This window comes from Pseudochaenichthys georgianus, chromosome 9 (genome assembly GCF_902827115.2).
Source record: "Pseudochaenichthys georgianus chromosome 9, fPseGeo1.2, whole genome shotgun sequence".
In the NCBI taxonomy this organism is placed as follows: domain Eukaryota; kingdom Metazoa; phylum Chordata; class Actinopteri; order Perciformes; family Channichthyidae; genus Pseudochaenichthys; species Pseudochaenichthys georgianus.
In genome coordinates this window covers 3,202,842-3,227,791 of record NC_047511.1, presented here as the reverse complement: position 1 = coordinate 3,227,791, position 24,950 = coordinate 3,202,842, and the positions used below count along the sequence as shown (strand labels likewise).

Below are 24,950 nucleotides of genomic sequence, written 5' to 3'. Positions count from 1 at the left end.
ACTTCAAGTATACTGCACTTGTTGAGAGTTCATAACTGGATGTTTTATTATAAATTAGTTTATTTGTTGTTGAATGCAGTACTTATTCACTTAAGCACCAAATATGTTGTACATATTTTTGTTAATAGTATAATTGTATTTTCTTTGTTCTTTTCTAATCATTTATTTTTATTTTCACCTACAATGTTTAAAATATCAAACAATACACCAAAGCAAATTCGGTTTGTGAAAATCTACTTTTAATAACTCTTGATCCATTATGTAGACATTTATAAATACATTTATGTATGCCATAGAATAAGGAAAATATTTGTAATGTGTTGTATTATCCAAACAAGGTGCTTTTCAATAAAAAGCTACCTGAACCCAGCTAGCAAAACAAATCAATAACTCAAACTTAAAATATAATTTGTACTTGAATTTCTCTTTGTTTTTAAAGACTTCACACAAGGCAACTACAAACACATTGTTGGTTTTGTTGTGCAAATTGTCCCAACTGTCTCATTTAAGGTTCAGGTTTTGTTTTACGTATCAGGATTGTTTTGTTAACTTCTCTGGCTCATCTGCCGGTACAGTTGGATGGTCATGAGCTGAACTTCAGGATCTCCAGGTTGGATGTCGATAGCTCTGAGGAAGCAGCTCAATGCGTCGTCAGGCTTGCCTTTGCTCTGGTACTCCTTCCCTCTCCTGACCAGGGCTTCGAAGCTCTCCTCCTCGGACAGGATGCCGTTACTGCTCAATTTGACTCCATCAGCCGTGCACTGATCCATTTGTTCGTCTGAGGCTAGCTCGGGCTCGCTGGTCGACTCCTCCATGTTGGTGGTCATTTCCTGTTCGGACTCCTCAACGTCATCTACTGACTCTGAGTACTCATCATCCTCCTCTCCTTGTACATCTGCCTCCTCTTCTTCCTCCTCCTCACTCTCTGTGTCAAGGGTGTCCTCCACCTGAAGCGCATCATGAGTCGAACCAGTGAGGTCCTCTTCTGCTGCGTCAGAATGCCTTTCTGAAACATCATCTTCTTCCTCCTCACTGGTCATTTCTTGGTTGTTTTTGATTTTCTCCATATCTTCGACGATGGATCGGCGTGAGGCCACGGAGGTGTTGCCTCCGACACTCTTTCTTGACCGAAAAGGAGTGCGGACAAATGACACCAATTTAGGTGTGGAGGCGCCAAGAACCTGAAAGGAATTGTCCAGGTGACTCTTGTCATCAACATCATCTTCATCACTGTCATAAATTACTGCTGCTCTTTTTTTCTTCTTAGTCACAATGGAGTTATCCATTGAATTGTCCATCACAGAGCTGTTGCCATTGAAGCTTTGGTTGACTGCTTTATGTTGTTTCTCAGAAAGAGATTTATTTATGTTAAAGCTCCCCTCCATCTGCAGCTGTGACAGCAGCTTCCTCTCCTCTTCTTCAGTTTCCAGATTATCCAGTTCATCGTGGTCTGAAAGCATGTCGCTATCTTCAAGCTGTAAATTGAAGTTGCCTCCAAAGGAATCAAGCCCTGTGCTGACGTTGGTTGATGCATCTGCTTTGAAGCTTGAAGTGGAAGCTTGCAAGACAGAAAGTCTTTTATTCTGCAGGGCTGTTAAATGTGAGAGGCCCAAGTCTGTCTTGGAATCGTTTGAGTGTGAGGTTTCGTTTGAAAGTTGTTTGTCTTCATCAACTGCTGTAAAATAGGCCATGCTGCCGTCACCTGCCGAATCATTAGCAGCCCCACACAGAGAAACCTCGTCTCTTAGTTTTGGATTGGAGGCATCTTCCATGTCACCCAATTCAGCATCACTGGTATCCGAGACCAGCCGAGACTCTTCAATCACCTCCGGAGGGGAGGATTCATCGGCTACCAAGTAACTCCTCTCCTGATTAACAGACACGTGTTTTAGAGAATAAAGGTTCTGCTCAACAAGCTTGTCCTGGCTTACTTCTACGACAGGATGTTCCTCTGACATATCCTCATCTGAAGTAAGATCAACAACATGGCCTCTCAGATTCTGTTGGCCGTCCTCCTCATCAGAGCCGGACTGGTCCAACTCTATCACGACTGGTGACCCGTTAGAGTTACTATCATGCTGTGGATAGGAAGGACTTGGTTTTGGATTTCTTGGTTTTTTCTCATGAGTCCGCTCTCTGATGTGGTTGTCCGCTGGTTGTCTGAGCCAGGCTGGTTCTGTGTTTGATGCCATTATGTCTGCCATCTGCATCGTTAACTCTGACTCAGCCTTCATCAGCTCCTGGGCCTTCTGCACTCTCCCTTCAATGTAGTGATGGGCCTCTTGGTCTTCAGGGTCATCATCGTGGTTGACATCGAGGGAAAACATGAGGTCATGGTCAGAGATCCCAAATATCTCCATGGTGTGGAGATGGGCAATGTGTTCGTCCAGTTCAGCGTCTGTCCTTCGGTTTCCGGAGTGCAGGGATTGAAGTTGCAGCTGAGTCGACGAGGACCTTGTGTCCTCCAGGAGGAAGAGCTCTTTCAACTCCTGCTTGCTGAAGTACCTAAAAGGGTTTTTCTTGTCCCCGGTATTTTGTCTAATGAGAGAGTCTTTGAAGACCTGCCTTCTGTAGATCTTCTCCTCTACTGTGCCGCAGGTGATCAGTCTGTAGACGACAACATTTTTGTTCTGCCCAATGCGATAAGCCCTGTCAACAGCCTGGGCGTCTGTTGCTGGGTTCCAGCTAGGATCGTAGATCACGACTCGGTTTGCTGCCGTCAAAGTGATACCAACCCCTCCAACCTGGGTGGTCAGGAGGAAGACAGAGTAGCTTTTGTCTGTCTGGAACTTAGTGATTAGTCTCTCTCTCTCTGCAAGCTGAATTATTGTGCCATCCAATCTCAATACTTTAAAGCCTCTGTTGCCCAGGATGCGCTCGATGATGTCGAGCACTTTCCTGAAATGAGCAAAGACAAGCGTGCGGTGACCTTCTTCTTTGAGCCTTTGGAGAAGTGCAAACAGAAAGACGAGCTTCCCTGACTCAGATATTAAGGTCTCGTCTGGAATGTTGGCGATGGTGCATGTGCCTGTCTCCACGTTATCATTCTGCTGACCTTGAGCTGTACTTTCTTCTAAGCCCAACTTGGCTATGGCTGCAGCAGAGAGCAGTCTTGGATGGTCGCACAACTTCTTCATTATGTTCAGTTCAGCTAGAGGTGATCTGGTTGTCATGAGCAGCTCCTTGATGTGGTCCAGTGAAAGGAACTGCCTGTAAATATCTTCCTGAACAGGACTAAGGTAAGTCCAGACAATTAAGTCGTTCTTTCTAGTCAGTGTTGGCATGACTGCCCCGGAGTCTTTTGGAGTATTTTGGACCTTGCCGTCCTTGGTCTCTGAATATTCCTCTTTACAAGGAAGTTGGCCTTTCTTATTGTTTTTCTGCACTTCTGCTTTTGTCCTGCGGAGGAAGTAGGGTTTGATTATGGCCATGAGGTTCTCAGACATTCGAGACCCGAGGGCCTTTTCCCCTGGAGTGGTGTCCTTTTCTCTGGCCCGGGTGATTGGGTTCTCATACTCCGTTTTGAATGTTTTAGCTGTGCCTAAGAGAGTCCCTTGGCAAGCAAAGTCAAAGAGAGCCCACAATTCCTTCAGGTTGTTTTGGACTGGAGTGCCAGTTAGGAGAACTCTGTTTTTTGAATGTATGGCGTGGGCACTTTTGGCTGTTTTGGTAGTTGAAGATTTTATCTTGTGTGCCTCATCTAGGATCATGTAGTCCCATGTGAACTCTTTGCCATTGTAAGATGACAATTGCTGCCAGTTATTTATAAGCATAGAGTACGTGGTGATGATAACACCACTTCTCCTCTGAATTTTCTCCAAATTCCTGGTCCTCTCCTTGATCGGACCGTGAAACTCCTTCACCCTCATGCCAGGAGTCCATTTGGCAAACTCCTTGGTCCAGTTTGTGATGAGAGAAGTTGGCATGACCAGCAGTGTGTGCTTAGCCAGCTCGTTGTCATACATGCTTGAGAGGAATGATATCACCTGGATGGTTTTACCAAGGCCCATGTCATCTGCTAAGATCCCACCTTTACGTCCATCTCTGCAGAGACTGTACAAGAAGGCGACTCCATTTCTTTGGTAGTCATAAAGCTTGTCATACAACTCTTTGAAAAGCATTAAGCCGCTGCCGTTAACATTCACAAACTCTTCATCTTCTTCCTCTGAGTCACTCTGAGCAAGAAGTTCTTCCATTTGCTTTATCCGGCTTTCAAGTTTTTGACTCTGGTGAATTTTGTACGCCAGTTTGAAAAACTTCAGCGCTTGGTTCATGTCGCCTTGTCTGGCAACATCTTTTCCCTCTTTAATGAATCTGGAAGAAAAAAGACAAGAACATCAGAGAATATTTAATTAAAAAATAAATGTAGTCTGAAGAAGAGCTGCTACTAAAGTATTTACAAATGTTAATTTCAATACCAGGGTATATGCAGGAATCCTGAAGTCAAATGTTATACCTTTTAAGACCTTTTTTAAGACCCTTTTCTTACATTTCAAGACCTCATCGCCACTTTGAGTTTTAACCGGTTACATTGGCGACACACTTTACGATATACAGTATTGGCTTGCGTCCTAAAACCCTTTTATAATCTATCGATTAGATTTATGAATCGAAAATTATAAAAGTAGGGTAGACATGTGGAGATTATCCGGCTGAACAGGTTTGTTTTCCACAGACCTTATTTCCAGCTATTTTCCAAAACCCTGTGGAGAAATCCCATTACTTTTTTGTCGAGGGAACCAGCAGCTTACTTCCTGGTTTTAGGACTCGTCACTGGCTGCACCTCTCAATATGATGCCAATATAAACAAGGTCTTCTGTCGGCTCTTTACATCAATGCCCACCTATGCTGACAAGTAAGTGAAGAGTAGAAAATATAAAGGTATTGGCTATAGGGAAATGTCCCAGCAGTTTAGGATAATGAAGGTTCTAACCTAATCTATTACATTTCTAACTCCTAATGACAGGAAGGCAGAAAGCGCATTATGCAAATAATAATACTCATAACCTTGAGAGCCTTGAAAGGCGCCTATATAAAATAAATGAATTATTAGGGTCTGAGACCTAGGTCGCCGAAGACCCTATTGAAATAAACCTGCGAAACACACCCAAAAACAGGGAAACCGACCGGCAAAAGCACAGAAAAGGTTCAGAAATCATGACGGCTGATGGGCCGTGCGAGCCCAGTCACGTGGGCTACGCAGATCTAGGGTGCGGAGACGAACCAAAAAGCCTCTTGGAGGGGTATAAAATAACGTACAGGAAGTCGGCCATTTTTTATTTGGTGTCGGAAAAACGCGATTTATTGCGTTTATCGTCCTCTGTACAAAATCTATCTTGTCCTAGGGACTTTATCCGTACGACTCGAAATTCGTCGGGTAGCGTCTCGAGACATGGGCAATTAAAAGTTATTACGGCATAGCCGTTATTTGCCAAAGTTCGCATTCGCTCGATACTAGGCGATCCCTCGCCATGGAACACGATGATGTCATAACTCAAACTGACAAGCTCAGAACGCCACCAAACTTCATATGACGGTTAACACTGCGGCCCGGAACAGCTCTAGGTCAAATCTGATGTTACTTAATGTGGCGTTACCATGGCGTTACCATGGCAACGGATCCTTCGTCATAAAACACGGCGTCGTTGTAACTCCAATGGACACGGTCGCATTGTCCCCCAATCTCCACTTTTATATCACCGGTCCATGCCTCAACAGCTCTAAGTGAAATCTGAGATCTCACCATATGCCGTTTCCATGGAAACACATCCTTCGCCAAAAAATACGATGTTGTGTTAACTCAATGGAAAATCGTCCAAACAGCACCAGACTATCATTAATGGGCCGGCCCTCAACAGCTCTATGTCAATTAGGGGATGTCATCATATGCCGTTGCCATGGCGACAGATCCCTCGCCATATATATATATATATATTGAAGTAGCTGTAGCTTTATCAACGATTGCATGGCATCAACAACTGACTGCCAATCAAATAAAGAAAGTACAATTCATTAAACAACAACATTTATTTGCAAATAACATTGAACTATACAGATATAGGCTACAGTAAAATACTGTGGATATGTGTAATGTTCCTCTCGGGCTGCATTTAAAAATAAAATAGACAAAATAGCTTTTGAAAATATGTGCATCTTAAAAGTGCTTAATTTTAGATAAATAAAATAAAGTGTAGCAGCAGCTTGAGTTCCCCTTTTTCTTTGTTAACCGTTTCACATCATGACTTAACAGTTTCAGACGATTATAGAACTAGTGCTGAACGATATACCGTGTCATGGCGATAACCGCGGTATACAATATATATATTGGGACGGGTGGCGCAGTGGTCTGTGCATCCGATCATCAGATCAAGGGGGAGTGCTGGGGAACTCCAGTTCGAAACCCGCTCCTGCCGCCACTGCGTCAGGCCGTTGGGCAAGACACTTCACCCGGATTTGCTCCTGTGGGTATTGTCCACAGTACATGTATAATACCAATGTATACTTGTAAAAGCGCCTCGATGACCTCGAGGCGTGAAGATGGACGGTGTGGCGCAGTGTGCTGTGCAATGATCATCAGATCAAGGGGTGAAACCCGCCGCTGCTGCGTCTGTAAAGCCGGTGTGTCCTTGGGCAAGACACTTCACCTGAACTTGCTCCTGTGGGTATTGTCCACAGTTTCTGACCATTGCATGTGTGTATTAGTGTTGCACGGTGTACCGATACTTGAAAGGTACTGCGATACCCTGCCGTTAAAAACGGTACGATTCCTCCGTTTCATTAGTATCGGTACTTTAAGAATGACGGGGAAAAGTACTCCCGTGAAAAAGCGCCGTTTTAATAAGAGCCGTGTGTGTTCAGCGCTCTGTTTCCACTCCCTGCACTGCAGCTGTGCCTGCAGTCCCGCTCCTCTCAAGCACGCTCTAATGCCCCTTTCACACCAGCGCCTTTTCAGCTCCGGCTCGGAGCTAGAGCCTGAAAAGCGCCGGGTTTTCCAGTTCACACCGGAGCTGCGCCGGCTCTTAGCTCCGGAATCCGCTTCATTTCCAGCTCCAAAAAATTGTCGGTCCAGAGGCAAGAGCTTTGGAGCTAAGAGGTGACGTCGCTTACGTCTCTCTTACGTCGAGGCGTGCAGGAAACTAAACCCACCTCCCATGGGTCGACTGTTATGCCTGCCTACAAGCAGTAGTGCTTATAAACACACTTTATAAAGTCAGGCAGCACTAACCAGGCTTCGTGTGATTCTGTTTATTTGTGCCTTACTTTGACCATCCGTTCACTGTTATCGATCATTGTGGAGAGAGGCAGACGTGTTGTTTTGTATTATTGCAGCTATCGGATTAGAGTAGTCAGTTTAGCTTCGGTTGCTATGCTAACATCACCCGTTTTATACCAGAGAAACTTTCATAACAGCGTTGTGATACCAAACAGTGTCAATTCAGACTGACACACATTCACTTAAGCTAAGGGAACTGGGGATATGCATCAGCTGCTTGTGTGAGTCGGACAGTGAACACTTTAGAGCGGCCGCTGCAGTGTGAGCTAACGGGAGCTAACGGGAGAATAAAGTCCCGTGGAAGAGCAGCACTGCAGCGGTCGGTAAATGCTGCAGAAACACATGAATAAACAATGAACCACGGCACTCTGGAGCAAAGCGTCAGGTTGGAGAAGTCGTTATTTAATTTATTCTGGCTTCGTGTGATTAAAAGCAACACGATCATCGACCCGACGCTGTTGTTGTTGTTGTGAGCTTCCGTTGGGGAGCAAATCAGCGATGTAAACGGTGACGTCATGACGCAGCAAGGGCAGCTCTGGGGCGCCAGTGGGCGGTGTGCACAGAGCGGGAGCTGAAAAGGGAAACCGGAGCTGAACCAGAAAAGCTCCCGCTCGGAGCTAGAAACTGAAAAGCGCTGGTGTGAAAGCCGCATAAGTCCCTCCCCTCTCTCGTGCACGCGGCCACGCGCTAGCTGCCAGAGCATGTGAGAAAACGAGAAGCATGGCTGCAAGTGGGAGTGCAACTGCCGCTGCGCCTCGGCTTGTTGACAAAAAAGACGCCAGAAGTCTGTGAACGGGCCGTTCAGGTGTTCAGAGCAGAGCTCCCTGTCGGAGCGCAGAGCGTGATGTGCACTAAAAAGTGTTTGTCGCAATATTATCGTTGAGCAAACTTAACTAGCAAACTAGCATCACTATCTGCTAACGTTAGCTTTAGCCTTCGTTTTCTATTCGTTTTTTTCATAGGCTATAAACGGAGGTGGTATAAGTATATATCTTGGACTTGAGTAAAAGTAGAAGTACCCAGATTTTGTACTTGAGTTAAAGTAGAAGTACCAGAATGTAGGAACAATCCTGCAATCAAAATGTTCCCAAATAAAAGTATTATCATCAAAATATAGTTAAAGTAGCGACAGTAAAAGTAGAAGTACTCAGGTTTTGTACTAGAAGCACCAGAGTGTAGGAATACTCTGTTACAGTAAAAGTACTGCATTCAAAATGTTCCTCAAGTAAATGTATTAAAGTAGCGACAGTAAAAGTAGTCATTGTTTGATTGGTCCATTTCAGAATAATATATATGATATGTTTTATAATGATTGATCATGAAAGTGTTCTCAAAGCTGGTGAAGGTGCAGCTAGTCTGAATGACTTTGTAGACTGCAGGGTAGCTGGTGGATTTACTCCAGGTGGAACTACAGTCTGATTTAACACTTGGTTATATTTCACATCATTCATCCACATCTGTGAAGTAACTAAAGGGATTAATACATGTAGTGGAGTAAAAGTACACCATGTACCTCTGAACTGTAGTGGATTAGAAGTACAAAGTAGCAAAAGAAACATTGAAATACTTAAATAAAGTATCTCAAAATTGTACCCAAGTAGTACTTGAGTTTATGGACTTAGTTACTTTACACCAGTGGCTATAAAGATAGAAAGACTAAGCCTTGCACAGAGGCATGAAAATACATTTTCAAAATGCTCAACAGTGCTGCCAAAATGTTAAACTCACTGCTACACAATTAAAATAAATGCTTTTATATATATATTTATATTAGATGTGACTCTTTGGCGTTTGTTATTATTACCTGCTGTTTTAGTTGTTCTGGCTGCTAAAATCATCTGTTATTCCTAATTGTAAAGCCAATATTCGGTGGGGTCGGGGGCTCGGATCCTTGTCACCTTTTTCATACCTGATGAGTTTGCATCCCTGATAATATTTAAGACTGTTTCCCTTTTTTTAAGAAAAGTATCGAAAAAGAATCGGAATCGCAATTTTTGACTTGGTATCGGTATCGAAACCAAAATGTTGGTATCGTGACAACACTAGTGTGTATATGTAAAGCGCTTTGAGTCATTGTAAAAGCGCTATAATAAATGTAAGGAATTATTATTATTATTATTATTATTATTATTATTATACGGTTTTATTCATTTTTTTTTAAAAATGCTAACGCACTTTAGCACAGAATTTAAAATAAAGATACCCTTATTACTTATCGAAACTGCACATACAATATATCCAATTAAAGCTGAGACTCAGATTATTTAAGTATAGTATCTAAGCGATACGATGTCGCAACAGGGGAAGCAAACCGACATCACAACACGTACCTTTTACAGGAGATCGTCTCACCGTAGCGGTCAATCTGATCAAAAGACGTGTTCAATGGCATCAAAACGAGAAAGAAAAACGCGGCTGAATCGGTTGATCCATAGGTTGATAATGTATCTGTGGCTTTGAAGCAATTGTTTGTAATCCATAATCCAATTTTTATGTAAAAATCGGAGCACAACAGTTAGCTGCTAATGGTAGCCACCAGAGTGTATGCAGCTTCCGGTTTTGGCTACGCATCACTCTCACTCCTTATTTGGTAATGTGTGTGTGTGTGTTAGACTGCGCTGGACTGCCGCATAGCCAAGACCGGAAGCAGCAGCCACTCTGGTGGCTACCATTAGCAGCTAACTTTTGCTCTGCGATATTTACATAAAAATGGAATTATGGATTATAAATTAAATCATTTTTTTTTTATACAGAGACGTTAAAAACCTATGGATTAACCGATTCAGCCGCGTTTTTTCTTTCTCGTTTTAATGCCATTGAACACGTCTTTTGATCAGATTGACAGCTATGGTGAGACATCTCCCCTAGAAACTACGTAAAAGTACGTGTTGTGATGTCTGTATTTGCTTCCCCTGTCCGAGTTCAGATCACTCAGTGATGATACTATATACCTAAATAATCTGTGGAACCTCAGCTTTAATCGGATATCTTGTATGTGCAGCTACGATAAGTAATAATAAGGGTACTTTATCTTGAGCTCTGTGCCAAAGTGCGTGAGCATTTTTCGCTCAGGGGTCATTTAGATGCTTCGTGTGAGACTTGTATTTTGTTATGTAATGGTTTGTATCGTCAATTAGCTGAGATTATTTCCGTTAATCTGGTACAACACATTAATAGGTTCTTAAATATTACGATCCCCTGAGACACTATCATGAAAAAATAAAGTAAAGTACCCGCCGGGACTTTGGGGTTTAACAGGTTAAAAAAAACGCAATATATACCGGGTTTTATTTTTTTCTAACTAATGGACAATTTTCGATTTAAACCTCGATTTTTTCTGTTTTTTTCTAAACAAACCAGACCAAGGCAAAATTTAAATACATATTTTCTTTATTAACACAATACAAATAAATGAGATTACCAAGTAGTCTAGGCCTATGTGAACAAATCAATTGTTCAAGAATAAAAAAAATAAAATAAAAACAGCACCACGGCACTTGGCTGTCATTAATGTGCAAAGATTTTTTTTAAATCAAACTGAAAAAAAAATCTCTTGTAGGCCATCCCTGAAAAAACTTGTAAAATGAAATACAACAAATAATAAATAATGAAATGAATAATAAAAAAATACCCTCAAAAAAAATAACATCCCTTTAACTTTCTAGGAAGTTGTCTTTCTACAGACCTTACACAGAACAGTTGTTTGTTCTATGTATGACCGCTTGTACCCGAACCACTTCCATACAACTGAAGTAGCACCTTTTTTAGGAATGAGTTCTTCATCTGTGTTCGTGGACATTTTTATGGTACGTCTGTCGGTGAAGCGGTGAATGTGATTGTAGTAGGCTATGTGACTACCCGATCTGTAGCACAGTGTTATGCGCACAGTGTTATAAATTAAAATCAATGTTTTTGATGGCATAAAGTACCTTAAACATACCGTCAGTTTAAATGCTGTTTTATACTGAAAAACCAGAAGTTCTCGTGCGCAGTTGTTAAGCTTTTATTCTGAAAATCCTTCATCTCCGGTTAGCATTTAGCATGTGGCTAATATACCATTTACTATAGAGGTGAATTTAGTAGCGATATGACACGGAGTGTTGCACACCGAAACCTACTGATTTCAACACTACAACTACTGTATACACGTCGAGATATTATTATTGCTGAATATTAAATGAAGGTACAGTTTATTTGAACACGTTTGTTTACAGACGTGGGTAGCATGAGACAACAACCGGAACTACCAGAAATGAAACCAGCCGTGAAGTTTTTCCTGTCTTGAGTATTGATTACAGCGTTCAAAACCATATTAAATGCAAAGTCATAAAAGAGATAAGGAGGAGAAAAGGCGTGTTTAGTTATATATGTAATGTACAATGTCTGAGTCCTCTGTTATGCTCAACAACGAACAACGAACACAGCATAACAACAGCAGATCGGGCAGAGCTGCAGATCGGGTAGCCACAGGCAATGTGGCTGAGTTTTGTGCGCATTCTGGAAAGTGAGAGAGTAAGCTACTACGGAGTCCCTTAAAAGCAAAACAAATCTGCGGAGTCTAGAAATGTTTTAAAATCGCGATTTTTCGGTTCAGCCATTTCACAAACCGTAGGAAAGTAAAAATGCAAATTAATTGTGAAAACCGAAAAAATCGCCCAGCCCTAGATAGAACAATATCAGTCTTTACACATCATAACAATTGAACAGTTTTAAAGTTTCTCTTTCTTTCCCTCTTATATTGCAGTCTCTCACTCACTGTTTTTGTTCAGTGCGAGAATTGAGCTTGAGCTTGTCCTGCCAGGAGTTTAGATCAGGGCTGAAATGGTGTCAGGGCCATTCTTATACACACATGCAGCTGCTCATTGGTTAGCCTGCCCTGGAACCATATTTAGTTTTAATTTTGACCCTGGTGGACTGATCATATCGGGCTCTGAGACTGCTTATTTTTTGTGACCTCAGTTCTGACTTGAGAGGGAATGTTTGGTCAAACACTTTGTGTTTTGTCTCAGTGGCATTTTGGCACTTTTAATGAGCGCCACGGTCTCTGAACAAATGAGACACACTGGTTCTGTGCTCCCAGTGGGCAGGATGAACATGAACGAGTCCACTCAGGGTTAAAAGCTCTGTTCTCACTGTCCACTTTCCTCTTCTTGGAGAGCGCCATGTGTAATTATGTGTCTCTCCCTGTCTGCCGCTAACACGCCTGTTCACTCTCCTCTCCACTTCTCTCCCTGTATCGCTAATTATTCTTTTCACTCACTTTCCTCTCCGCTTCTATCTGCCGCTCTCTCGTCTCTTCTCAGGGCTCGACATTAACTACTGCCCGATGGCCCGGGGCCATCTAGTATTTATCTCGGGCAATGAAGCCTCACCTGCTGGTTGCCCGATCGGGCAATCTATTATGCCAGTATCATGCAGCTCGCGGATCCATAATGAGTGACCCGACAGTAAAACTAAACATATCTATAACTAGTTACGGTAGTTTGAGAGGTAATTAAAATAGCTTCGTGTGATATTCTAACCTGAAGTGTGTGTTTTGTCCGCTCACTGCTGCATGTGATCATGCAGAGCTGCGTGTCGACTAGTCAGCAGCAGCTGATCTCTCTCTCCCGTCAGATTAGACTTCACTCGCGTTTATGTCCATATCGATCAGATCCAGCTAGTTCTAGCTAATGATAGACTACCTGCTTATTAAAAGACACCTAAACAATACGTGTCGCTATGCAACCGGGTGAGGCCAAAAAGTATAGCGCATGCATTTGTTTACATGCCCACCGGAACCCCGAGGCATTACCAACAGATCAACGCACAATCAACCCATACAGGACACCTCTTTCTCCACATTAAGTGTTAGACATTAGAATTGACTCACATACTCTTCTTGTCTGTCACATAAGTGGCGCAACTGAAGCGGTATTGCGCTAAAGGGAAATTATTTTGACCGGACATTTTGACCGGAGTGATTTAGATTTGCCGGCTAACGGGAACTCTGACCTCACCATTTTGTGTGCTTCGCGGATGCGCTCGGCTCCTCTCGACTGCTGCTCGGTCAGCTTCCGGATGAGGAGGCATTCGTTCGACCAACTTAGAGTAGATAACATTACAAACATTTTTAACAGGGGCCATAATAGTGTAAATAATGTTTGTTTTGGCAGTTATAACTGAATGTAATGTTTTCTACTTTTTTTACATCTAGGAAGGCATTTGCCTTCATCAGATGGAAAGTGTCTTGACCAACAACTTAAGTATTTCTTATAGCTATGCAGGGCATGCAAGCGGGCAAACAAGAACAAACAAACAAGTGAAATGAAGAATAAAATTGAAATTGTACAATATAATATTGTGGTGGTTCATCTTATAATTCAGTCTAGAGAATGCACCAGACAGCATCTAAGACCTGCAAAAATCTAAATTTTCTAGGGGGAGGCCCGCGAAACCCTTCGTGCATCATTTCGTCCGCGCGCATTTTTCAGGGCAATCTCTATTGGGCTCAGGGCCATCTGTAAATTAGCTTAGATGGCCCACTTGTCTCTTTCGCCCCCTGTCGGCGGCGGTTAAAATAGAATCGCCCAGTCAAAATTGAAATCCCCTATTAATGTATCGATTATAGGTCCGGTTCCGTATAGGTAGGCGTCTGGGTCCGGACCGCGGTCTGCTTGTTGCCGACCCCTGCTTTACGGCATCATTATATTTGCAAAAAATGGTGGCAAAAAACTGTTTTTGTAATTGTGGTTATATCATTGTAATTTATGATGCCGGCCTGTTAGATCACTGCAAGACAGAAAATGTATAATAATAATATTATTTTGAAAGGCTCAACATAATTTTGGATTGAAGAAGAATATTAAATTTCATTAAAACTTCTGAATTGTAGTTAATGACTACTTTTGTATGTTCTTTGGACATTACCATGCTCTGGCAGTTGCTGGAATCTAAGTCTATTATATAGAAAATACAATTATTATTATTATTATCATACAAGTGTAGCCTTAGCCTTTGTGTCCCACCTTGACTGAAATAAAGAGCGGTTCTGCTTATGTAATATTTAAAAAAAATAAAAAATGTAAGTAACATGATATCAGACTAAAGGAGTTTTACGGAAACACCTCCACTATTCAATTTCCTTTTTAACCAGTGTATTTATAATAACCTTTAGAGCAACTATTAAAATGTAAAAATTAAATAAACTTAGGACGGTAAATATTTTAACAATGTGGCATGTATAAAGTTCTGCATTATTTTTGTACTTGGTGTTACCTTTGGTAGGTTTCCATCTTGTCTTCTGTATCCATGGACAAGGACCTTTTGAGAGAAGAACAGGGTTAGAAACACGGTCACATATCAGAATCAGAATCAAGTTTATTGCCAGGTACGTTTTCACATACTAGGAATTTGCTTTGGTACCTGGTGGTGCGAACATAAACAATCTAAAAAAATAAGTTGCAAAGTATGTAGAAAAAAAGAAATATATAAGGATAATAAAAAATAAGTATTTTAAAGAAACAATTTAGCATTAAAAAGGGATGCTAAAGACAAGTATTTATACCAAATTTACCATACAAATAACGTTAAAAGCTAAAAACACTAAGGACAATCAGTATATATGACAAACTACAGTGCATTATATTTTAAAGAATACTGTAGATACACCTGTAATGTATGTATATATATATATGTCTCCTGTAGTGTAAATATATGTCTGTTGCTGCAGTTTTTTGGTCTTTTGTTGAAGAATTTTAGTTTATCTGGAATATTGTGTATTTTTTGTAATATATGACTTTTCTACTGTAGAAATATATATGTTGGCTGTTTATTTGTGTGTATATATATATACTTTATTCCACCTTATAAATTATATTAATACCTGTACACACTGCTGCTATAACGCAAGAATGTCCCTACCTACAGGGGTATTAAAAGCTTCGTGTAGTAGTATCAGCAGTAAAGGTACAGGAGCAGTACCAGTTTTACGTAGTCAAAGTTTAAACAGTATACTATAAGTACAGGAGTATTGACAGCTCCATGTAATTAAAGTAACAGCAGTAGTGACATGAGTAGTATCAGCTTTATGCGGTTGAAATATAAGCAGCAAATTCTACCAACGTATATCTGATTAGCATTATACACGTCAGTTTGTAGTTTTTCTACGGAAGGTGTGTTTTTCTACGGAAGGTGTGTTTGAATTATTTTGTTCGTCTTTGTGATGTTTTCTGACGAACAAAATAATTCAAACACACCTTCCGTTCCATATTGTCATCGTCATGCAGTATACCTATCGTTACAGTAAAAGTGGAGTTAAAGCAGTTTTTGACCGAGGTATTTCTCCCCCTCCGAATGAAGACATTTTGAATGTAGGACTTTAGACTATATCATATGAATAATTACGGTTCATTTACCGGTGTATATCACATAGCATACCTTATTTTGAAGCTGTCCTAGTGTTTTATCTGTGTTTTCTGACGAACAAAAATAATGGAATCTCATCGTTAGCATAAAAGTGGCTAGACTTTAAGTAATGTTAACCTGTGTGGCGTTAGCACTGCTGCTAAGTATGGCATCCGGGACACCGACGTTAACGTTAGCTTTACTCACTTTTCTAGTTTCTTGGAAATCTCCTCAACTTCGCCGTTGTGTTGAGAGTTATCCATCCTGTGTGTTAGCTTGTCCACGATTAACAAACACAATTCGGGAATTTGTCGGTAGAAGAACCCCACTGCTGCTGAGAGGACTTGTGTGTTGTTCAGGTGTTGTTGTGTTTGAAACGCAGCTAACCTCCCCGCCAAATAGTTATTCTTCTTCTTCTCTCGGTTTTTGGCAACTTTAAGGTGCATACCGCCACCTACTGTACATGAGTGTGAATCATCATATCATTCCATCTCTTAACTCATGGACGTATATCTATGATCTAATCAAAACTAAATAAATAAACATACTTTTTTTTAAAAATCTATGATCTGTTCTAACCATAGACTGTATAGGTTCTAACCTAATGTTAAATTATTTGTCCTACTCCAGTTTCACTCAGAAAGGTAAACAGTGCCTTTCTGGTAGTTCTTACTCCCTCTCCTTGTGTTCCCAGAATACCAACCACATTCCACTCCCTCTCTGCCTCCATAACTTTATCCTTTAGTTTTTCTCTTTCAGCTTTATAGATGTCACAATGTAACAAGATATGTTCTACCTTTTCTTTAACCTGTTAAGCCCCAAAGCCCACCTCGGCGGGGGATTTTTTTTCACGACACCAGCCACACTCGCAGCTCAACGAGGCTCCCTCCTATCAGATGGAGGGAGTAGACACAGCAGCAAGCTTTGGGACGGCCTCCCCTCTCTCCGGCAGGAACAGGAAGTGCCGTAACTGTATGTAACAACGGTTTCAAATCAGCATCTCTTAGACAAAAAGTTTAAATGAATAACTCAAATAAAACTCCAAACATCTTTCATTGTGTTTCAAAGCTCTTTTAGTTTTAAACCTGATGTTTATAAGCTTCTTAGTTTTTGCAACGGTCTGTAAATATACACAACTTTATAATAAAATTCTCACATTTACCTTTTTCTAGACTAAAAAAGGGTTATCATGAGGTTGTTAACATCGCAGTTTATCAGTGGATGTTTGCTGGAACTACTTGTAAACAGCTTGTTTCCTGACGGACACACACAGCGTGACTCCGGTCAGGTAGAGACCGGTCTCAAGTCAGCACCGCTGCAGACTCGCTGTTTGAGGGCTTGATAGCCCACTCCCCCTCCACACTCGTTGCTTTGGAACAGCCCTCAATATGGCGGACCCTCCGCGTGAACGCGCAAACGGAGGGGTAGGGTGTAGGGGGCGGTTTGGGAATGGGCCATAGTGTTAATTTCGTTGACTAAAACTATGACGAAATATGTTTGTCAGCAACCTTTTTTTCCATGACGAAAACAAGACGATGACGAGACGGCACCGACGGCAGTAAACAATAACTGTAACGAAATCATCATGCAATATCGTTGACGAAAAGTGACGAAACGAAAATGTAGTTTACTAAATAAAAACTATGCCAAAATCTCTCTTTACTTTCGTTGACGAAAAATGAGGAGACGAAATATTATCAAAGATAACGGCCCAATCCGCCCCCTACACCCTACCCCTACACCCTACCCCTCCGTTTGCGCGTTCACGCGGAGGGTCCGCCATATTGAGGGCTGTTCCAAAGCAACGAGTGTGGAGGGGGAGTGGGCTATTAAGCCCTCACACAGCGAGTCTGCAGCGGTGCTGACTTGAGACCGGTCTCCATAGACATATAAAGAGTAGACGCCGCATTGGCTGCTGGGGCGCAAGAAATACGGCCGCCATCTTGGACTGGTCATCCTACCCATAGATATATATATATCTATGATCCTACCCATATTGTACAGACATTCTACCCATAGACAGCAGAAGTTTCAAGATGCCAGAGCACTGTGCGGCGTATTGCTGTGCAAATCGGCGGACGATTGCGAACAGGGGTCGGGGGATTACTTTTCACAAGTAAGATTCAACATTATTACTGGTTGTATTTTGTAAATAGAATATTATTGTACTGTATTGATGTCCGCCAGCGAAATCGTAGCCAGCAAACATTATGTTTATGGCCAACTGAGACTTTATAAATCATATGCTGCTGTAACAAGTGAATTTCCCCGTTGTGGGATGAATAAAGTAAAATCTAATCTAATCTATCTAGGAAGAAGAAGGAAGAAAATAAGCTTGACCTCCTTCTTAATTTTGTTTTGTGTTGACTCTCTCAAATCTCCCGTTTTTATTTTGAAGGTTTCCCAAAGACAAAGATATGAGGAAGAAGTGGGAAGTTGCTTTGAGGAGGGAAGGGTTCACTGCAAGCAAGTCATCCGTGATTTTCAGTGAGCATTTTAAGCAGGACGAGTTTGACAGGACAGGACAGGACAGATTGTCCGACTCAGAGATGGTGTTATTCCCTCCATCTTCAGCTTCCCGGTTCACCTCCAGAGTAGGTGTATCATCATAAGGCTATTAGCATTCATAAATGTAAATATTCTATAATCAATAACAGGGCAGGGTGAAATACCTATCCCTGTGTGTGTGTGTGTGTGTGTGTGTGTGTGTGTGTGTGTGTGTGTGTGTGTGTGTGTGTGTGCGTGCGTGCGTGCGTGTGTGTATATATATATATATATATATATATATATTCTTTTCAAGTATTATGCTTCTTCATTTTAGCCGGAAAAGGGCAGGACTACATCTACTTCCAGAAAAGCTGAAGAGAGCCTGTCTGTGGCCCCTCAGGACAACCCAGTAGCATCAACCTCACACCCTAATGATGAGAATATTTTTATTACGCACGCACGCACGCACGCACGCACGCACGCACGCACGCACGCACGGCCTATAAAAGCGGTCAACAGAAAATACCTCAAAGAAACATAACAGGTGTTAACTCAACAAACGGACCTGCTACAATGAAAAACCAAGGAACCTATATAGTGGCTTGGCCAAACCAAGTTGAACCCAAGGGATAATTAATAGTCCCATCATACACAAAGGACACTGACAAAACCCAAATCCCCCTTTTGACATGGAAGCAGGTGGTTTGTCCCAATCTGTCCCAATTGGCTCCTTGCAGTATTTATGAGCCCTCAGCGCTTGGCCACGCCCTTTGCTGAACCAGGAAGTAACCTCCCCCAATGGACATGGTAACTCAAGAGACAAAGAATGTAATTAATACAAACAAATACTTGTGTATTAGCTGTGCTAAAATGTTTGAAGTAATGTCAGATTACAATCAAATAAAGAGTTTACCATCTAGAGCAAATGTGTGGTGTTAATTGGCATGTTTTATTGTAGCTGCACTAAAGCAAAACTACTGAAGATGAGGATGCAATGTAGTTGGTTTACCCTGTGTGGCTGTGGCCATCACACACGCACGCACGCACACACGCACACACGCATGATGCTGGCAGTGGCTTTGACAGGTGATGACTATAAGAAAGAATGTGGGCCATACTAGTTGTGTCAAAGTGATGTGTGTGTGAAGTGAAACATCACTCAAACCAATTTAGCTTAGGAACCTTCCTAACCGAGTGAAATGACCCGGAAGTCCCTCAGTGGCAGCCATGATAAGTGCCGTTTGAATTCTCTAGATGAAAGGAAAGGAGGTTTCAAACTTCCTTTATAACCTCCTTTAGCTTAGGAACCACTGGACCTCCCTAACCAAAAGGAGAGGAGAAAATGCTGCCCCACAATGCCTTGCAGCCGCAGCATTTGCCGTCACTCAACAGTCGGCCGTTCACGGAAACAACCGATTATGACGGAGAAATTATATCATGAACGTTACGGTGCTTATTAAGCTTTTTAAAATGTATGTGGTAAGTTGCCAAAGTGCTTTGTTTTGAACGTTCATCAGTATTATAATCAAAAAGAGAAATATGAACGTTAGTTTTTACTGAAATGATCAAATAAAGTCAACATTCCACTGAGCTGTGTGGGGTTTGTTCAACTTTTAAAAGATGTTTGAATGGTGATATACACAGTGATAGATGTTAAGGACTAACGTTTATAATAAATACATTTGTATTGATTTTAAGATCTTTTCATAGTTCATACAATCATGCGTATTGGGATAATTTGTATTGATGTGGACCGGAGGGAGAGGGTGACGAGCAGAAGTTTCACTTTCCTTTTTTATTTCAATTCCAACTTTGGTCATGAAGAATATGTTTCTCTGTTGTTCATAAAGCAAAGCAACAGCATCAGAGCACAGTGCAGTCTCTAGATGAGTCCTTCGTTCTTATTGAACATCCATGTTTGTAGTCCGCTGTATAGAAAACTGTAGTTTCCATAGTTTCCCCACAGCAGCAGACGCACACAATGACGTCCGCTGGCGCATCATAAACACGTCGGATAGTGAAAGTGCAGTCGGATTCTCTAAAGTACAGCAGTCTCTTCTCCTAAGTCCTTTTGAATTCTCCTATCCACTATCCCTTAACCCCATGCCGTTTCACTCAGAGGTCAAGGAATAGGAGATAGGGTTAGAACTTAGGAGCTGATTTTTAAACTATCCGAACGCAACCACAGTTACGGCATTTCCTGTTTCTGTCGGAGAGAGGGGAGGCCGCCCCAAAGCTTGCTGCTGTATTTACTCCCTACCTCTGACAGGAGGGAGCCTCGTTGAGCTGCGAGTGTGGCTACAGACAGAGTTCACTCCATCACGGAGGGGTAGGGTCGAGGGAGTGGTTTGGGATTTATCTGACAACTTTGGTTACTATACAAATTCTGCTTATTAGGTAAAACTAAATATAAATCAACTAATACATGAAGATTGACTTCAATATGTTGAAATATCCAGCAACTGTAAATTAATTATTTGAATGAGCTCCACACTTACCAGCTGTGATGAACACATTTATTAATTAATAATCATTATCATGTCATCCCATATACATGATTCTAAAATGGTCCCTGACACTTAAAACCCTGTAAAGCACACATAGAAAAACATTAGCAATTTGTTTTGGACTTTCAGATGTTGTTGTAGGCTCCCTGCCTCTGGTGCAGAAATGAAAGAGTTTTTAGGGAAATGTTGTAATATTGCATTTTTCTGTATTTCTACTCATATGGTGCGTTTCCACTGCAGGCCTCGCTCGGCTTCGCTCGGTTTGGTTAGGCCTTATTAGGCCCGGCTCACTTTAATGCTGCACTTCCATTACAGGTTAGGAACTGGGGTAGTTACTATAGTAACGCAGTGTAGGCGGAGCCGTGACGTCATCTTCAATGAGCGCCCCAGAAAAACAACACAGCCGTTAGCTCTTAGCACTCAGAGCTCACAGCTCTTCATATCTGTTCAGAAACTAGACAGAAGTTAAACAAGTACAAACCACAGACTGCCTGTGTCATGGAGGACACAGTCGCTGGTTTATTTATGTCTGTAGGCCGTTGTGAGTGTGGACGGTCGGAGCATATATAACGTTAGCTTAGCCAAGCTCCATTTAGAAAACACGCATTTTAAAAGGGTTTTTCGCCTGCCGTCTGTCTGCAGACTTGTCAAAGCATTAATTCATGGTTTTTACTAACCGGTATCAGTATGTTGTTACTTCGGCATCATTTTGAAACGTGTATTACAATTAAATCACGGTCAAATATGTTCATCTTGTTGTAGCTGTAGCCCCCTTGCCAACGATTCTCTCTCTAGTTTAGCATACTCAGCCCGACTCAGCCTGGTTGTTCCTGGCCCTAGAACCACAATTGTATGGGGCCAGAAAAACTGTGAATTAGGACCCGCTAGCCAGTACTAGGCCAAGTGGAAACGCAACCAAAAACGGGCCCGGCTCGGCACGCTTAAAGCGAAAATGTGCCAATATTGTCTGAATAAATGTATTGAACAACTAAGGGTTGATTTGCAGGATTGATTGCTTACTTGGCCCCATATCAGTATATAGCATGAATAATAATCACACATCAGTCATATTTTTTATGAATAGTCATTTATTCAATAATAATGCAATGGTAGTCCCAAAAACAGTTCCTGTCGTCAGAAAAACACAGACGGACGTCACACTTGCTGCATTGGGTGTTTGTGTACCCTTTACTGCAGTGTCTGCAGCGTCCTCTCTTTGTCTTCACTGGAAAATGTGCCACTAGGTCCTTGCGTACATCCAGTGGAGGCTGTGATCTCTTGGATGGGGCCCAGCTTGGTGGACTCCCATCACCTGAGGATGGTCTCTTCTGAGCATTCAACGGGCTCCTTGATGTCACCGTCGGTGCTGGGCTCCCGTTGCCTGAAGATGGTCGTCCTCTCTTGGGTGTTTTCAGAGGAGTTGTGTTCACCTGATTAGAACAGAATCAATTTAGATACATGTCAAAAATATTACAGTGAAATATATAATTTTTTTTCAAATGGCAAATAGCAGAAATGCATTCTTACCAGGATGAGAGAGGATGCTAGATCTGCCTGAAACTGTCTCCTGTTCAGGATCTCCAGCTCCATCTTTAGAGCGCTGCAGTCCCGCTTGTAGAGGAGCCAGGCGTTGATCACAGCAAGGATGATGGTGTGCCAGAAGATGTACACGTACCAGCGTCGGGATTTCATGGGGAACTTGTATTTGGCCGTAAACGAGTCCAACAAATCCACACCTCCCATGTACTTGTTGTAAGTACCCACAATGTAAGGCCTCTCAACTTCTATGTAGGTTTTGTTGGCTTTGTCCCAGCGTGGAATTTTCTGCATAGGGTCTGGTCCAGCAAAGGATGACACAAGTGTGACCGCTCTGCTGTCATACCATTTGACAGCACAGATGTTGTGGTTGGTCTCCACTCGGATGTCAAAGCTTCCTCTCCCTTTTTTCTTCAAGCTCTTTTCGTCTTCAAGGTTACAGTTGGGTAAGCGCACCTGCCTGGCTGTTCCCACGTAATGAATCCCACGATCAAGGAGCTTCACTACCAATGGGACACAGGTGAAGTAGTTGTCTGCGTAGACCTTGTAGTTCTGACCTTCTGGAAGCGTGGAGGCAAGCTTCATCACAACATCACCTGACAATCCAAGTTCAGACTTGGCTCGTCTCCCATTGACACTGCCTTGGTACACATCAAAGTCACAGATCATGCCAGAGACTCCAGTTCTCACCCACACTTTGAACCCCCATGGGTTTGGCTTGCCTCGCATGTATTGCTTAATGCTACTGAATTTCCCCTTGAAAGGAATCACCATCTCACTCACAGAGTTGTGTTCTTCTGGTACCACCTGCAGGCATTTCTCTCTGAATGTATTAAGCCAGGGTCTGACTTTCCAGAGTTTGTCTTTCTTTTCCATCTCTGACACTGTCAAGTTGTTTACAAAATGTAACGATGTCAACAGATATTGGAATCTGTTGCGTGCCATCACATCAGAAACAGGGGAATACCGTGTGTCTGTCTCCCAATACATACGGACTCCAGACATTTGTACTAGGCCCATCTTCAGGTACATGCCAATCAGTTTCTCAATTTCCTTTGTATTTGTGTTGATGGATGTTCCATTCTTTTGAAAGCTGTACTCATTTGTGTTGGTTACCAAAGCCTGAATCATGCCTTTTGACACAAACTTCTGGAAGTACTCCAGTGGTGTGTGGAGGGAAATGACATTCTCTGTGATATCTGGACCAGCAAAATCAGTATTGGGACTGATAAAATCTTTTGTCAGCCAGCGATACCTGTCATGTGGTTGGGGCTCGATGTCCACATAATCACTGACTGGGCGGTCATTGGGTTGTTGGTTTACTTTGTCCACTTGTCCACAGACATCTTCATCTGCCTCTTCTTCACTCGTAGCAGTGTCACTGTCCTCTGATTCCATCTCAAAATCACTTTCTCCGTCTTGGATGGCGGCAATCACATCCTGCACACTGAATCGAGGACATCTCTTTGCTGGTGGCATTCTGAAATGGAAAAAGTAATTAATAAATATGTATCAATAATATATGCTTATTATATTGTAACAGATTACCTGAAGGAATAGATAGGGTGGTGGGACAAGTGTTCATTCTGTCTGGCTAAGCCTATTATCATACTAAAAGGAATGCATGCACCACTCCCTTCCAGGTGTCCCGATGCAACAAGCATCTGAATCCTATTTACATTGTACACTTGAGTCACACAATACTACCTGGCTTAGCCTATTATCATAATAAAAGGAATACCTACACTATACATGCAGGTAAACCAGTTCAAGAAGTCACACAATGCTGCCTATTATCATAATAAAAGCAATACCTACACATACATGCAGATAAAGGGTTGCCAACTCTCACGCATCTGGCGTGTGACACAGGCTTTCACTCTCAATCTCACGCTCTCATGCTGCCCAAACTATTCTCACGCCAAAAACAAAATGAACCGGCGATCGTTTTTGGTTGGTTATTTTTGGCTGGGGTAGGCTACAGCCATACCAAGAAATGGCTTAGCCCAGTGGTTCTCAAACTTTTTCTGTCATTCCCCACTTTGAACAGGTGGGCCTTTTCAAGCCCCACCTGTTCCTCATCGCTCCAATAAAATGGTAGGCCAAGCTTAAAATTGTCAAATGTATCGTTCTATAACAGGGGTCTCAAACCTTTTTTAGGATGAGGGCTACTTTAAAAAAATAAAACAAGTCGGGGGCTACTTTTACTCCTCTTTTTTGTTTTTTTGCAGTGTATATATTTAGCACATTTTAACATTATTATATGCTACCTTTAACCTTTGAGTGCTGTTTGGGTCTGTGGGACCCGTTTTCAGTGTTTACTAAAATAAAATGTATGCAATTTAATTATTTTAACCTGCTTTATTTGGTGGTGGACGTCACATCCTCAGGGTCCGGGGGCATGCACCCCCAGGAAGATTTTTTTTTAAATGTTGAAGTTAAATGCATCAATCTGGTGCACTTTGAGTTAGGGCTGCTCAATTAAATCGTATTTTAATCGCAATTACGATTTTGGCTTGCAACGATTATGAACCTCTCTGAAGAACCAGCACCTTACCGTGGTAGAGAGGTTTGTGTGCCCTGATGAACCTGGGGGCTGTGTTGTCTGGAACCTTGTGTTCCTGGTAGGGTCTCCCATGGCAAATTGGTCTCAGGCAAGGGGCCAGAATAAGATTGGTTCAAAAGACCTCATGAAAGACGACACAGGAAGTGAGGATACCCGGCCCGGAGGAAGCCCGGGGTCCCCTTCTGGAGCCAGGCCC

At 42.1% G+C, this 24,950-nt stretch overlaps 2 protein-coding genes across 2 annotated transcripts; both read right to left on the bottom strand.

Moving 5' to 3' along the window:
* Nucleotides 1-217: 217 nt before the first annotated feature.
* LOC117453050 (DNA excision repair protein ERCC-6-like) lies at nt 218-16,054 on the bottom strand. The gene is made up of 3 exons (XM_034091902.2): nt 15,866-16,054; nt 14,531-14,575; nt 218-4,314 (listed from the first exon to the last, which is right to left on the bottom strand). Exons 1-3 carry the CDS (start codon nt 15,919-15,921, stop codon nt 546-548), a joined length of 3,870 nt encoding a protein of 1,289 aa, XP_033947793.1. The 5' UTR covers nt 15,922-16,054; the 3' UTR covers nt 218-545.
* A 4,723-nt stretch (nt 16,055-20,777) lies between these two features.
* LOC117452149 (piggyBac transposable element-derived protein 3-like) lies at nt 20,778-23,667 on the bottom strand. The gene is made up of 3 exons (XM_034090624.1): nt 22,180-23,667; nt 21,909-22,082; nt 20,778-20,804 (listed from the first exon to the last, which is right to left on the bottom strand). The coding sequence occupies exons 1-3, from the start codon at nt 23,665-23,667 to the stop codon at nt 20,778-20,780; spliced, it is 1,689 nt and encodes a 562-aa protein (XP_033946515.1).
* Nucleotides 23,668-24,950: the final 1,283 nt, after the last annotated feature.